This window comes from Dunckerocampus dactyliophorus, chromosome 2 (genome assembly GCF_027744805.1).
Source record: "Dunckerocampus dactyliophorus isolate RoL2022-P2 chromosome 2, RoL_Ddac_1.1, whole genome shotgun sequence".
Taxonomy (NCBI): Eukaryota; Metazoa; Chordata; class Actinopteri; order Syngnathiformes; family Syngnathidae; genus Dunckerocampus; species Dunckerocampus dactyliophorus.
This window is the reverse complement of record NC_072820.1, coordinates 13,822,501-13,838,609: the sequence shown is the minus strand read 5'-3', so window position 1 is coordinate 13,838,609 and position 16,109 is coordinate 13,822,501. Positions and strand designations below refer to the sequence as shown.

Sequence of the window (16,109 nt, the reverse complement as noted above, 5' to 3'; positions counted from 1 at the left end):
GACGCAACTTTGGGTCAATTTTTATTGCACGAACAACATTTGTCCCCTACAATTGCATTCAGACAATCATTAACCTGCAAAGTGGAACTAAACAGCATTTACAGTATCTTAGTAGGTTTTCAAAAGGTGACAAGCTGGGCGTGATAGTTTCTGCTCTGAGATAACATCGCCTAACATAGCCAAAAATAATTCTATCTAATCTATCCATATTATGTGAAGCCAAGATATCGGACAGCCACCGCCTTTAAAGCAAATGGAAATGCCATGCAGGACCAAACTCAGCCATGTGCAAAGCTGCTGATGAGTTTTTGCTTGTTGTGATTGACAGGCCACTGCAGCATTGTCAGCAAAGAGTGTTTCCCTGCTCCGTGCTCAGTGAAGCTAAGACGAGAGTTACTACAGATGGAAGAGCTTTTTTTGCAAGAAAGGAAAACTGCTTTGTCAGTGCACATCAGTGTCCATGTAAAACGCAGCAAGGAAGGAGGAGGGGGAGTGCTTTTAAAAGTGTGGGGGTGAGCATCCGGGCCAGTTATTTCACTCTTCAAGTCTCCAGTCAGTAGAGGTTCTGGCTTCAATGGCTCCCCGAGCTCGTTTCTCCTCTTCTTCTTTCGTCTTTTTCCTAAATTGTGCACCCAATGGCTTGGACTTTGATGTTTTGTTGACAATTAATCATCATCCCCTACTTTCAACACCTCTATCTATCCGCCAAGGCTAAACCAGCTCATGTTGACTAACAATTCGCTCATTTTTGTTATTTAAAAGGGATAGTTCCGATTTTTTTTATATGATGTTGTATGACATCCCCACCAGCAGTGCTGTGCATAAATAGTGACTTTCTCCCCCACTTCGTCCCGTGACCCGAGTTCTGGTCGGTTTTTGGTGTTGAGGAAAGTAGTTCCGGCTAATTGGTGCGGTCACTTTAGTAAAGCGTTTTGCTTCTCAAAACAATATGCATTCAAAAGAGTCATACATTTGCATTGCGTATATTTTCACTGTGTTGTGTTTTACTGCTTCAGGCCCATTTTACAATGCCCACTGATGACGTGCAGGTGCTGAGGAGAGGCACGTTTATTCTCGCACGCAGCAAATATCAACCATTGCCATTCTCAACACACACACACACACACAACACATTCCGGCCTTCAAAATAAGAGCCCTCTTTGTCACATTTATCTAACAAAATAAGGGTGTCATTAAAATATCTTACATTAATAATGCGATTGGAAGTACATCTGTGACTACATCTTCCTTAATCACAAGCACGGGTATTACAGTTTGAAGATTTTGTAGCAATACGTACTGAAGCTGACATCCCATTAGAAAAGTTAGCTGAACTACATCCATTTCTCAGCTACTGGACAAAATGGGCGAATGATGTATTGCATGAATAAATGTAAGGATTTTTGCATTTTATTCACCAACCCAAGTAGTACAAGGTAAAAAAACAAAACACAACTGAATTCTACAATATGAAACAGAAAAAACGGATTTTGGGAAAAAGAAAAATAATACGGATTTCATAGGGACCTAAGCGAGCTTGTTTAAAAAAAAAAATATATATATATATATATATATATATATATATATTTATATATTTATATATATATACACATATACACACAGTCAAAGCTGTCTTAGCGGCCACCTGTATAGAACGGCCACCTGCCTATAGCAGCCACTGAAAAATCCCCCGCGGAAAATATATGTGTTGTGGACCCTGTGTATAGCGGTCACCTGTCTAACGCGGCCAGCGGCCACCCATTTTGTCTCCCTTGGTAAATATATGACCGCATATAGCGGTCAAAATGCCGACTCAAGCAGAAGCTTCATGCACGAAAAAGTTTCGTTTTTTAAGCAATGAAGCCGTCGTGTCTAGACTTTAATTACTGAGTCCTAGCTCATTCACAAAATCCACACGAACTGTCAGTTGTTCCACATAAAAAAAGCCGTCTTCTTTGGAGCTTGTTGCAGACAGTGACACCGTTTATTTCCTGGTGTGAGACAATGTGCACTGGTCAATACTGTAATGCCCCTTGTTGTGGGGAAGGAGAAACTCACGTCGCCGATGCACTTTAATCGCTTTATTAACAGCGGTTTATTAACCTAGTAGTTCTTTACAACTTTTATCCGCAGTCCCACAGTGGCCTCTACTGGTCAACATGTAACAGTATTATTATATGCATCTGCAAACACAACAAGCTTCTAACTACAGACATGTTAATATGTGCGCGCACAAATTCAAAATGGCCGCAAACCTGTCTATAACGGCCACTTTTGCCGTTTCCCTTTAGTGGCCGCTATAGACAGGTTTGACTGTACATATATATTCCAAACCACACCACATATTGATCTATAACCATGTCAAATGATTAGTCCTACTCTAAAAGTATTTTGCACACCCATTTTTTCCAATTTTATTTTTTATTGGATGGACTTTTATTGGATTAGGGACGTGACTCACAGAGGTTTGTTACAAAAGCCGAACAATATTGTTGGTCATGCTGTGTAATAAAGTAAATTCAGCAATACTTTGTTTGCATTATTTTTAATGCTTTGAAGAGCTATTTTCATAACCACATTCAGTTCCACAAATCCATGTGTGTAACAAAAGCTTATTATTAAAAAAAAACAAACAAACAAAAAAGATCAGTACCGGATGGGCTCGGATTGGCTAGACTGTAAAAAAAAAAAAAAAAAAAAAAAAAAAAAAAATCTGATCGGAAGCCAAGAAAATGTGGATCGGGAAATCCCTAGATCCTACTTTGCGGTTGTTGACGTGTTTTAACTTACTTTTACACTTGTATGACAGTTATAAATGCTACTTAAAACGTTTCCTGTACAGTTAATGAAGGCTTTAACAATGAAACAGAGTATTTCTATTTCCATTATTTCTATGACAAATCTAATCTATTCACTTTGTGTACGACATTTACGCCTAACTCCCACCGAAGGTGATTCCAACCACTTGAGAAAAAGCTTGTCAAAAGGTATTCTGCATATCAACGCTGCCTATGCCAGCAGAATTGTACTTATTCTGTCAGAACTCTCAGAAGGGCTACTCCACAATAGTCTTCCCTCTCTCTTGATTATATAAACAGGGTGACTTTCGGAGTCAGCACACAAATAGCCTGAGGTAATGTCAATGAAAAGGAGTTATTGACAATTATAAGGTCATAGCTACTGATCCCAGCCTTATCTGAAAGTGAGAGAGTGAGTGCCAAAAAACCACGTCTCCGCCTTTTTAAACTCATTTGCTTCTTAAAACTGTCTGCAATTAAAAAGTAAAGTAAAACACTGCCTGGGGGGGAATACTTCCTTTTGAGTGTGTTTGTACGCGAGTGTATTTGTCTGTTCTAACCTCCAGCCCCTTCGTCCCACATGCTCAATCACCGCAAAATCAGCTCTCCAGGAGGCTCCGAAAAGAAACTTGCTCTTTGACATAAAAAAAAAAAAAAAATAGAGTGGATGGAACAAATGCAGATTGGACAAGCCCGGCTCAGTTACTTCATTTCCACAATCTACAAAGAAAGGTCGCCCACGCCGATTTGGTTCAGTCACTGGACTTCACTCAGGAATTCGTAAGATAGCTTGAGATTATGTCACACTCTCATAAACAACGCCCTCCGAGTCCAAATCGGATTTTTTTTTTTTTTTTTAAATAAAAGAGAGTAAAGCAGATTCATAGCAGACAAAGTTGTGCTGAGCATGCACGGGAGAGAACTTTAACCCTCCTCGAAAGGGAAATTGATGCACCTTAGCTCATTTATCATGAGAGCAGATTGTATGAGAGAGGTCAAGGACGAGTTAAACTGTATCGTGGCGAGATGAAAAATACTTAAGACCCTCCGATTAGGGCTGGGTGCCTTTTACATTTGAACAGACACTGTACCGATAGGGATGGGTACCTTTCACTTTCGAACCGGTATCGTACCAATACCCAGTACCTGTGAATCATTAATGGTACCAATTTCCGGTACTTTTGTGTGTTTTTATGTGGTAATAAATGTTAATTTTCTTTCTTTTTTTTAATTTACGATATTTATCTCCCAATATATAAAGTTTAACAAATACAGTCATCCCTCGTTTATAGTGGTGAATTGGTTTCAGACCTGACTTTCTGCGATATACGATTCAAATTAAGAAATTCATAGTTAGAGAATAGAAATCCAGTTTATGACTTTCTAAATATGATTTTTAACATTGTTAGAGCCCTGTAGGCATGAAATAACACATCTATAGTCACCTTTACACTCTGATTATTCCTTGTTTACATGACATAGCAACTCTTATGCTGCAGGGACTGGAGACGACTGCTAGCTATAGCAAGCTAGCGAGTTACAGAATTAACAAGCTAGAGAGCTAGCGAGCTAACAGTCAAACCTAGCATTTATTTCTTCTAAAGTTAAGAAGTCCAAAACTTACCACTTCCACACGGGATGGGAGGCAATTTTTTTTCCACTCTATCATGTCAGACATGCCATGGCTAACTTCATGTAGTGTTCAGGCAATGTAAGGTAATGTCTCAATGATTAGTGCCATTACTGCCACCTCATGACCAGAATACTACATATCATTTGTATTTCAATATGTTTTGACGAATAGTAGACCATACTCTACCAAAAAGCAGCCATCATTTATTCATGAATTAATTTCTGAAAAAAATATCGCTCCCTCACTATGTTGCGGTTTTCCAAAAAATAATTAATAAATGATCGCTGTTTTGTGGTTGCCTATGGCCTATTATTAGTCATAAAATACTGAAAGATAAGTTAAACGTAGTATTCTGGTCAAGAGGCATCAGTAATATGAGATATGACATTAGATCACATTACCATTCACACTGCATGGGGACTGGCTACTCAGTCAGCAGAGCCGAGCCGACATGCCATGGCTGAGATCGAGCAAAAAAATGGTTCTCTCATTCCATGTGGAAGTGGTAAGTTTTTGGCTTCTTTGTCCTTCTTCCCCACTCCGTCTGAAACACTTTTAGTTTAGAGTAAGTAAATTGGAAAGGCTAATTAGTTAGCTAAGTCGCTTGCTATGCTAGCAGCAGCCGTTTTCCCCTTGCAGTGACACCGTAGCCTGTGCAATGTGATGACTATTGGCCTATTTCATGTCTACAGGGCTCTAATAATGTTAAAACCTGTATTTAGAAAGTAATAAACATGCTTTTTTTTTCTCTAAATACAAAAGTATTCAGTTTAATAGTGAATCCTAATTCACGGAAATTCACTTATCGTGGTCGTGTCTGGAACCAATTACCACAATAAACGAAGGACGACTATAGTTGCTGGATTACATGTCAATTGCATCTAAATTGTAGTTTTCTTTCTACTAAATAAAGTATTACTAAAGATGTTTAATATGAATGTTCTCTCTCACATATTTTTAACACTACAGTATCTATTGACCTGTTGGTGTTGTATATTTTTCACTGGCTAACAAAACACACACGTACGATTTGCAGTCTATTTTAATTCATTTGCAAATACAAAAATGAAGTTTTGGTGGTTTGGTTTGGTTCAAATATGGCTGTCTTTTGTCGTTTTGGCCCCCGTGCGATTGAGTTTGACACCCCTGAACCAGTTGTTTTAGATGCAGTGGAACCTTGTTTAGCATCTGCCCTAATTAGTTTTTTAGTTAATGTAAAAAAAAAAAATAATAATTACGGCAACATTTTGCCTCGGTTTGTGTACATTTTCCACTTAGTGTACAATATGGCGTGTGTCTCGTCGTGCTATTGATACGCTGCATGAGTCCAACTGTGTTTTTAATCACAAAACATCCATGTCAGCAACCTATTAGTTTGCTAATACATGGAAACAGGAACCAGACCCTTTCTGTGATGTCATCAGTGGTTGACTGTGCATGTCTTGGCTAACTACCGGAAACGGTTACGCCACAAATCTCTGCTTTTCTTTCGATCACTGCTGCAAAATAATATTAATAAATAGCAAAAATAATAATACTTATATTTTATATATATTTGATACTTGCTGTATACTTTGGCCCTCTCAGGTATAGTAGCTAAATAAGCCAAGTCGATGTGTGTACAGCGCATACTAGGGCAATATCTGTCTGCACTGAACCAACAAACACAAAGGAAGCTTTTTGTGCAGAAAAACAAACATGGCGTGAGAGATGAATGCTTGTGTTAGCAGGAGGAAACTAAACAGAAAACACCTCATTATGGAAGACAAGATGGCCCAGAGGTACCTGACAACATAGACACTTCTAAAATCTGACTGCATACAGGTCCAATCAGACATTTTCCCAGCCCCACTGGCCTGCCCAGGCAAGTGGCCTTTTTTATTCACTAGCAGACATTCGGTATCGTATGTGCGTCAACAGGACAGAAAGCAATGTAAATTGATTGTCAGTTTGCCAGCAGTTTTTTCTGTAAAAAAAAATAAAAATAAAAGCAGCCATAGCAAATTGTGGCACGCATACATTCAAGTGCATTTCCTCGTCTGACTCAGTCTCACGGTGGTGATCGCCCAGTCCAACACATGACAAGCGCTGACATGCTGATTGAGACATGGAAAATGAGCAAGAAGAAACTCAAGCGACTCCTCACTGTGCATAAACATCATAAACGAGTGTCCTATGGTAAATCAATTAACAAACCAAACGTCACACACGTCCAAGTCGAAGGGCGCATTAAATCAAGCTTATATCCTCAATTATTTCTCAAGGCATTTACTTTTTAATCTCTCATCCAGAAAAAGCAAGCATGATCCAGTGAACCAAAACACAGACGCTTCTCCCTGCCTAATCCCCACATTGCAACCTAAACACAGAAAATGATCATGACTCAGCACATGTAGTGTGTTTGTCACACCTGGTATCAACATGACACGCGTGTCATTAACATGAGCACCGCACCAAGTCCCAGTGTTTCCCAACCTAGCAATCACTGAGTCAACATGGGGCTACACACTGAGATCTGACTGTGCAGAGCATATTCAGAGGAGGTCTACGCCGCATTCTTTCAACATGGTGAAGTGAAATTGATCTTGGAGACACACAGCGAGACTCCCTAAACAACTGATGTCTGCAGGCTTTGTGTTTGGCATCGGCTCGTCTGCTCTGGGGGGAGGGGCGGTGCCTTGTTTGATGGTCAAGTTGTGAAGCACGTAGCAAGATGATACGGGCTGCGCTGCGCCATATAGGTTTTGTGTGTACGCATGGTAAGTGTTGTGCATAAATGCATGCATTTTCCTGTGCACAAGTACCAGCGGATAAATCCCATACCTTGTGTGGGAATGTTCTTCAGATATCACAAAGAGGCAAAAATGTCGATTGCTCTTTTCCAAAGTCAAAGCTGATGTGATTATCCTGTTTTGCCTGAAACGCAAAGATTATAGGTCTGCGTTCTAAGGAAATAAAAAAAAAAGTCACATTTGAGAGGCTGAAAACAATATATTTATGGTAAATTTTTAAATAAAACGATCAATCGGTTACCAAAATAGTTGTCGATTAATGGGATAATCAATTAATAATCGATTCATCAATTAATCGTTGAGGCTCTAGTCTAATCCACCTTTGCGTTTCTTACTTTCAGGTGTGCACAAATTGCAGTTAAATCTAAATTTTAAAAAAATAATAGCTATAAATAAGTTATCAGTTATCGTATCGGGCTTGAGAAGCGGACGTATGAAAAACAAAATAACGTGCATTTTTTTAAGTATTAAAATTATCGTTTTAATAAGTGGACATACAATTTCCTACAGTGACTTTCTAGAATGACTTCAGTTGTAGTACCATTGTAAAGGAAAACAGGTCTTGAAAAGAGGTCTTATTTAATATAATTTAAAAATACTAATACAACTAACTAATACTAATACAATTAACTAATACAATTCAGGTTTCCAGGTCAAGCGAATGTCAAATTTTGTACTCAAATGGCTTTTTATTACGACTTCATTTTTTTGTTTTACGAGATAAAAGGTCGTTTGAGAATAAAGTAATATCACCAGGAAAAAGTTGTAATGTTACAAAAATAAAGCCTGATTTTTTTTAAAAAAATTTAAAGTAATATTATGCAAGCTTTCCCACAAGGGAAAATAACATCCTGGACCAAGTCTACTGCAACATGAAAGGTGCTTTGAAGGCTGTTCCAAGACCCCACTTTGGAAAGGCTGACCACATCTCTATATTCCTTTATCCAACATACAGACAACTTCTTAAAAAAGCTCCCCCTGTACGTACAGCAGTTAAAGTATGGAATGAAGAAACTGATCAAGTACTTCAGGACTGCTTTGGCTGCACAAACTGGGATGTGTTTAAAACTGCAGCGGGGAGGGAAGATTGTACTGTTGATTTGGATGAATATGCTTCTGCTGTTACTGGCTACATTAGCACATGCATAGAGACTGTCACCACCACCAAGTATTACAGAAAATACCCTAACCAAAAACAGTGGATGAACTGTGATGTAAGGGCTAAGCTACGTGCTCGTTCGACTGCATTTGTCATGGGCACCGCTGATGACTACAAAAAGGCCAGATATGACCTGAGGAGGTCCATACGGGAGGCCAAGAGGCAGTACAGACAGAAGCTGGAGGGCTACTATTCCACCTCAGACCCTCGGCGCATGTGGGCGGGGCTCCAGCACATCACAGACTATCGACAGCAGAGTAGCGTAGCCACGTCCAGCCAAACCACACTTCCTGATGAGTTGAATGAGTTCTATGCCCGCTTTGATACCCAAACTCCTGATGAGCAGAGAGGGTGGCTGAACCTGGGGAGCACACAGGACTCACCTCTCATGGTGACATCAGCTGATGTGCGCAGGGTTCTAAACAAAACAAACCCACGAAAAGCAGCAGGGCCAGACAACATCTCAGGACGTGCACTTCGGGTTTGCTCATCAGAGCTAGCTGATGTGCTTGCTGACATATTTAACCTGTCGCTTGCACAAGCATCTGTACCGACCTGCTTTAAGTCCACCACCATAGTGCCCGTACCCAAGAAGAGCAACGTGACCTGCTTGAATGACTATCGCCCTATAGCACTCACTCCTATTGTTATGAAGTGCTTTGAAAGATTAGTCATGACCCACATCAAAAAGAGCATCCCGGCGGCAACCGTGGACCCTCTACAGTTTGCATATCGCCAGAACCGGTCCACGGATGATGCAGTCAACACTGCCATCCACACAGCCCTTTCTCACCTACAGGGCCAGGACACATACGTCAGAATGCTATTTATAGACTATAGCTCTGCATTCAATACAGTCAGCCCCCACAAACTCACAGATAAGCTCCTCACACTTGGCCTGTCTCCCTCCCTCTGTAACTGGGTGTTTAACTTTCTCACAGGCAGGCCCCAGTCAGTCAGAGTCCACAACCGCACATCCAGCTCAAGAATTGTGAGCACTGGGACCCCACAGGGGTGTGTGCTGAGTCCACTCCTCTACACGCTCTTCACCTACGATTGCGTGGCCTCCCAGAACAACACCAGCATCATTAAATTTGCAGATGACACTACAGTCATCGGACTGATCACTGGTGGTGTTGAAACATCATACAGAAGAGAGGTGGCGGACCTCATAGCTTGGTGTCGTGATAACAATCTCCTTCTCAATACAGATAAGACTAAAGAGATGATCATCGACCCAAGAACAAGGGAAAAGGAGCCGCATAGACCCCTGTTTATTGATGAGACTGAGGTGGAGAGGGTGAAAACCTTCAAGTTCCTTGGCACACACATCAGCGAGGACCTCACCTGGTCTCACAACACCCAACAAATTCTGAAGAAGTCCCAAAGGAGACTGTACTTCCTGAGAAGACTGAGGAAATTTGGCATGTCCACCACAATCCTGAGTTGCTTCTACAGATGCACTATCGAAAGTGTCCTTACCGCCTCCATCACTGTTTGGTACGGTAACTGTACAACACGTGATAGGAAGGCACTCCAGCGGGTGATCAAGACCTCACAGAACATTGTTGGGGCAGCCCTCCCCACACTGCAAGACATTTATAAATCTAGAGTCCTACGAAGAACACACAACCTCATCAAGGACAGCACACATCCACAACACTCACTATTCACACTCCTACCGTCAGGCAGACGCTACAGGAGTTTGAAGTCCAGGACCACAAGGCTGGCAAACAGTTTTTACCCACAGGCCATCAGGCTCCTCAACGAAGCACTCGCACACGCCGCACGCAACACACGCACACACTCATAGCACTTTATTTATTTATTTATTTGTATTATTTACTTGTATTAATGTCTCGTCTGTTGTTGTTGCTTAATTTATTGGTATATATGTTTATGTGTTTATGTTTCTTATGTTCTTATTCTTTCATTTGTTTTCTTTCTTTTCTTGGGAGAATGAACAGAATAAGATTTTCATTGCATGGTATAACTGCTGTTTTACCATGCACATGACAATAAAAACTCTCTTGAATCTCTTGAATCTTGAATCTTGATATAATAAAATTAAAGTAAATATCAGATTTTCCACACAAGCAACTTAATTTTCCATAATATTATGAGATAAAAGCCATTATCTGACAACAAGTAGTAATCTTATGAGAAAAAAAGCCTAATCTACAAGTTATATTCCAACTTTATTCTATTAAGCTTTGCAATATTAAAATCCAAATGTTGTAAGGATTTTTTTCATCAAACATTAAAACATATTCTCCTAAAATTAGGACTTTTCTATTTTAATATATTAAAACCTTATTCTCCTATCAACAATTATCCTTTATTATTGTAGTTCTATAGCTACACTATATTCTCTTAGTATTATTTTATTTTGACTTTTAATCTGACCGACCCAGCCCAGAAAAAGCATGTCTGCCTCCTACCAGTTTAAAAGACATTTGTTCAAATACAGATATTTAATTTGTACACGGGGCGAGGCGAATGTCGGATGGGATCACAGGTGCTCGCTGAAAAGCTAGGTGACGTCTTTAAAGCGGTCCACGGGTGCATGCATGCTAATGGCAGGTCTGAACAGAGCCTGAATTGCTGAGAAGAGGCGTGATGCACAAATTGTCCACTCAAGGGCTACAACATGCGGTACACAAACTTCAAGCGATTCAATACAAAAAAATGCAGCTTTTACAAAGATAATGATGCTCAGGTTTGATTGACAGTCAGAGATGCATTAACTTAGCGGCAAAAGTCTTGTATTGGGTTTCAATAGCTTGTATCGGTGTACAAGACCAGGCCTGCATGGTGACTACATGCTAAGGCTAGCACACATCTCTGGGTAAACAAACAAAAACACCATGCACCAGATGATATGTTGAAAGCAAATGCCTTCGCTATTTTTATTTGTTTTTTACTGTTTACTTGGAGCAAGCAAGTCAGTGCAAGGACAAATCACAATTTAATCACCTCAGCAGATGCAAATTTCTTGCAAATCACAGGTGAGACATCTTGTGTATTTCTGGTTCTCCACATTCAGTCTCATTCAAATAGACTTCTGCATGGTCCCATACACTCCCTCTTTTCTCCTTTCATTCATTTTATCCTTTTTCCCCCTCCGTCTCACAGTGTGGCAGATAGCGTCAGTGGCTGCACAAACGTCACATCACATCAGCCATGTTTGGCCCTCCTCTAAAGCCTTCGTGTGGCAAGCCGCAGGCTGGTGGCTGTGAGCAAATTGTTCTGCACTCTCTTACCACTAAAGTATAACATCTTAAAATGTCCCCTCATAAGCAAAACACTATTTAATGATGTTATCACTGTAATTTGTGTTCCTAGAGCCTGTTACTGAAACAACCACCATCTCCCTCCCTGAGCCACCTTTCAGAGAAGGTGTTCAAATGGTAAGTGGATTTCCATGACATCATGACGGAAAAGCGTCCCTCCTGGTAGACATATATCCATCTGTCCCACCCCTAGTTAGATGACCCCACCCTGTGTATACCCCCATCACTTCACGCAGGACAGCTTTGTTAAAAAAAAAAAAAAAAATACTGTATATCCACACACACACACCGGTATACAGTATATATATATATATATATATATTTTTTTTTTTTTTTTTTTTTAAAAAGATAACATGCACAGTAGTGCTTCTTGGAACCACACACTCTGTCAAAGACAAGCGGGGACAAACACAGCTCATTAGCACTAAAGCTACAGACACACAAAACGGCATATGTTCCCTGTAGGGTTTATGAAAAGCGCTAAATTAATTTAATCAAGATTTTGGTCAACACACTTGCAATCCACTATTGTGGGACCTCTGAGACTTAGGGGGTATTCTGCAAAGGGAGTTTAGTGGGTTAGCGAAGCGTGTTGAGTGGAAAGATAGGCTTACCTGTTCAGCAAAAGGTAGCTCTGTTTTCAAGTGGCTGTGTCACCATGATAACTATAACAATATACTGTAGATTTACGATGGAAAAAAGACACTGGCTGCTCCAATGTATTTCTTTTTTAATGGATAAGTGTTAATATGTCAAAGTTGTGCAATGTTGAGCACTTATAAATGAAAAAACTAGTAGGGTATAGTTCGTATACTAATCAGTGTTAACTTGCGCAGCTTTGTTCGGCTAGCGGTCCTCCCTCGTTCTATTGGCGGGACAGTGTTGCTTTTGGCAGCGATAATCTTTTTTAATTCCTCATAATGCTCAATAATAATTACTTGCTGCTCATGTGTAAAATACAACCGCTGGGATCGCTTCATTTTTGCGCGGAAGTAGAATAATATGACGTCAAAAGCCCCCTTTTATGTGAACTCGCATCGAGCACGTAGCCTGGGTTGGTCGAGACACTTTGGCAGAATACCCCCTCATATAAAATTGGTGAAATATAATATAACATGGGACCTTGAATGGACAGACAAGGATCTTCTTTGCTTCATTACCTGAAAATTGTACAGAAATATAACCACTAGGATGACAGACAAGGATCAAAATAAAGAGAGACTTAACTGCACGTGGCTTGATGAGCAAGAAAGGAAGAGGATTAGCGTTAGCTCTCCACTGCGCATGCGCACGCACACACACACACACAGAGAGTGGAAAAAAAATCCAGCCACAAAAAAGGTCATGTATATTGTTGCGTGCATTAACAACAGATGTGTTGTGACCAATGTTAGTTTTGAAGCGAGTGCTAAGAGAAACCGCCTCGAGGTCAAAGAGAAATTGATTCTTTCCCCGCCTCACTAATGTGTTATTGAATGACCGTTCCTACTCTCAGAGCCCTCGCCACGTTTTGTCAATACGGATTGTCTCCAGGCTAAATATCAAGTGTCACACGTCAGAAATACAGGTACACCTGCATAGAAAAACAAAGCCAATACAAATATTAAACACACTGTTGGATTGTCCCCCACACTCCCTCTAAACAAACACATGCAGGTGCTCTTTAAAATGACTGACTCTTGCATATGGGGGGGAAAAATATCTGCCACATATAGGAGGTTTTGTTCAAAATTGTAAAAATCTAAATGACGTAGGAGGTCACTGGACTTGATAGAAGGTCTCATTGCTCACAACTTTGCTTTATGCACTGGAATATCATAGGTCAAGGGTCGGGAACCTTTTTGGCTAAGAAAGCCATGAAAGCCATATCTTTTCAAATGTATAGCCATATAACATTTTTTAACACTGAATACAACTAAATATATACATTTTTAAGCACGACCAACAATTTATGAATATATTAAGTCTCTGAATCTGTTATTTTTATTAACATTGTTATGCCCAAAGTCAGCGGGGATCGGCTCCAGCATGCCCCCGCAACCCCAATGAGGAGAAGCGGCATAGGAAATAGATGGATGCATTTTGAAGCTATCCAATAATAAATCAAATCATTCTTACTATTGATGTGACTTCTGGTGCTGCATGGTTTTGCGGTGTACTCTTTTTCTTTTAGCCATCTTCTTCGTCAAAATGGTTTGCTCTGCACAATTAGCTAGCTGACTGTTTGATTAAGGGAGGAAACTTTACATCTTGACATCTCAATGACCCAGGTAGGCTCCCATATTATCCAGCAATGATCGAGTTTTGGTGTCTGACCTGGAAAAAATAACCAGCTGCCATTGGCTCTGGCCACCCACATTGCAGTAGAAAATGAACAGATGGATTAAAATGCAAAAGAAACTTATATTTTGAACGTTATTTTTGAACACGGCGATTTCTGTAATGTTTTACTTTAAAATGTCAGCAAAAAGAATTTAAATAAATACATCTCAGCGTGTTAAGACATGAGAGCCACATGCAGTCATCCAAAGAGCCGCATCTGGCTCCCGAGCCATAGCTTCCCTACCCCTGCCACAGGTCCTTCCCTAAACTGTTCCCATAAAGTCGGAAGCAAAGAATAGTCCAAATTGTCTTCATAAAATGAAGAATGAAGAGTCAAAGCCACAATGAGATGCACATGCAATACAAGTAGTCAGGGGTGCCGTAAAGGGGGGAAAAATTAGGACAATTCCAAGGGCCCGTGACTGACAGGGGCCTCAGTAAATAGTTAAATAACTGTCCCATCTGCAATTTGTGATTTCTTTTTTATTTAGTCAAAAAATGATTAAAACGATCTCTTGTATTTGGTAGTAACAGTTACTGTAAATATCCACATTGACTACTGCCTTCACCGTGCTTGGTAGCAACAGCGTGTTGCCTGTCGGTCTGCAGTTGCGGCAGAGCAGAGTGAAACAGTGCTGCCAGTGCCTAGTAAAATAATGACTGGGATTGAAAAAGGAAAGAGAAATGTGAGAGAAGAAAGGCAAACGAGGAGGGTGTCAATACTGTATGTGAGCCGTTTTTTGTTTTTTTTTGTAGCTTAGTCAGTCTGTGTGTCGTGGAAATGAACCTGTTAGCTTAATGTCCACAATGACATAAGCTAGCAGAGGCGTTTTTTTTCCCCCCATGGGGCCCAAAATTCCTGGTGGCGTCCCTGCAAGTTATAAATTAATGCTTGACAAAATGATCAGTGATTATAATTTACTTACTGAGGACGTAGAGCGACAGTGTGATTCCTGCCAAGCAAAAGCCTTCAAAGAACCTCAGGGTGCTGAACATGGGAACGTTGACGGAGAAGGCCACAGTGAGGCCGAACACCAGCATGAACAGCACGGATATGATCAGCACTGGGTGGCGACCAAACCTACACAATCAGATAAAAAAATATACATATTTTAAACAGCTTTAAAGGAAATATATAGATTTGATGAAAAAGAATAGTTCTGGGGATAAGTCTTACCAGTCTGCAAGGATTCCAAACACCAGGTATCCAAAGATGGATCCCACCAAGAGGGAGAACTTTGCAATGTGGACTTTCCATGCTGAGTTACACACCAGACTCCACTGTAGAGACAATAAATACAGCACCAATAAATGTGTGCCGGGTTAAAAATATCACTGTCAAATTCAAAACCAAATGCAAGTGAAAGATTTCAGCCAGGAAAAACTTCAAAAACAAAATACATCTCGGAAAATATGCTTCAAAGTCAGTATCAGTAGGAACAGTGAACGGTCATTTCTCCTTTTCCAAACATCTCCACAAATGAGATGCATTTTTCTTCTTTGAGGTTAGGGGCGCTTGGGGGGGCTTCCATGACCTCTACGACAGTGACCTTTTTAGCCTGGATACGCTACAGGATTACTCAAAACCACTCAGCCATCACATGATCCAGGAATGCCACTCACTCATGCTTTCAGTATCGATGTCAGCATCGAAAGAAAAGACGCAAAACGAGTTCCTGGTTGTGCAATCGCTTTACAGCAGAGTGGATGAAAAAAAAAAAAAAAAAAACGTGACTTGCTTGTTGACTGGCGTAGTCAGAAGTTGAGTGTGGACTTTTGAGCTGCTGTGTGGACCACAAACAAATGAGCAATGTTTCAGAACATATCCAAGGTCACAACAGCAAGTTTGAAGTGCTGCTGCAATGTACACAACCAAGTAGTTTGTGTGCTTGTCAACATGTCATCTGTGGGGTAAAAAGCCCATGTCAATGCACATGTATTATTGACGAGGTTTCTCTGAATCAGCTCACTCACTGATGGGATATATACACTCCTGATCAAAATCTTAAGACCAGTTGAAAAACTGCTAGAATTTGCATTTTGCACATTTGGATCTTAATGATGTTTTAAGTAGAGCTACAATATGCAAAAGCAGGAAGGGGGAGTGAGACT

At 40.4% G+C, this 16,109-nt stretch overlaps 1 protein-coding gene across 2 annotated transcripts in view; it reads right to left on the bottom strand.

Moving 5' to 3' along the window:
• LOC129173216 (solute carrier family 22 member 23-like) overlaps positions 1-16,109 on the bottom strand; it is a 47,150-nt gene that overhangs the window by 19,334 nt on the left and 11,707 nt on the right. For both annotated transcript variants that reach the window (XM_054763927.1, XM_054763916.1), the window contains exons 2-3: positions 15,175-15,278; positions 14,924-15,078 (exon numbers count right to left, since the gene is read on the bottom strand). In XM_054763927.1, coding sequence (XP_054619902.1) covers positions 14,924-15,078; positions 15,175-15,278 — 259 coding nt within the window. The remainder of the gene's footprint in view (positions 1-14,923; positions 15,079-15,174; positions 15,279-16,109) is intronic.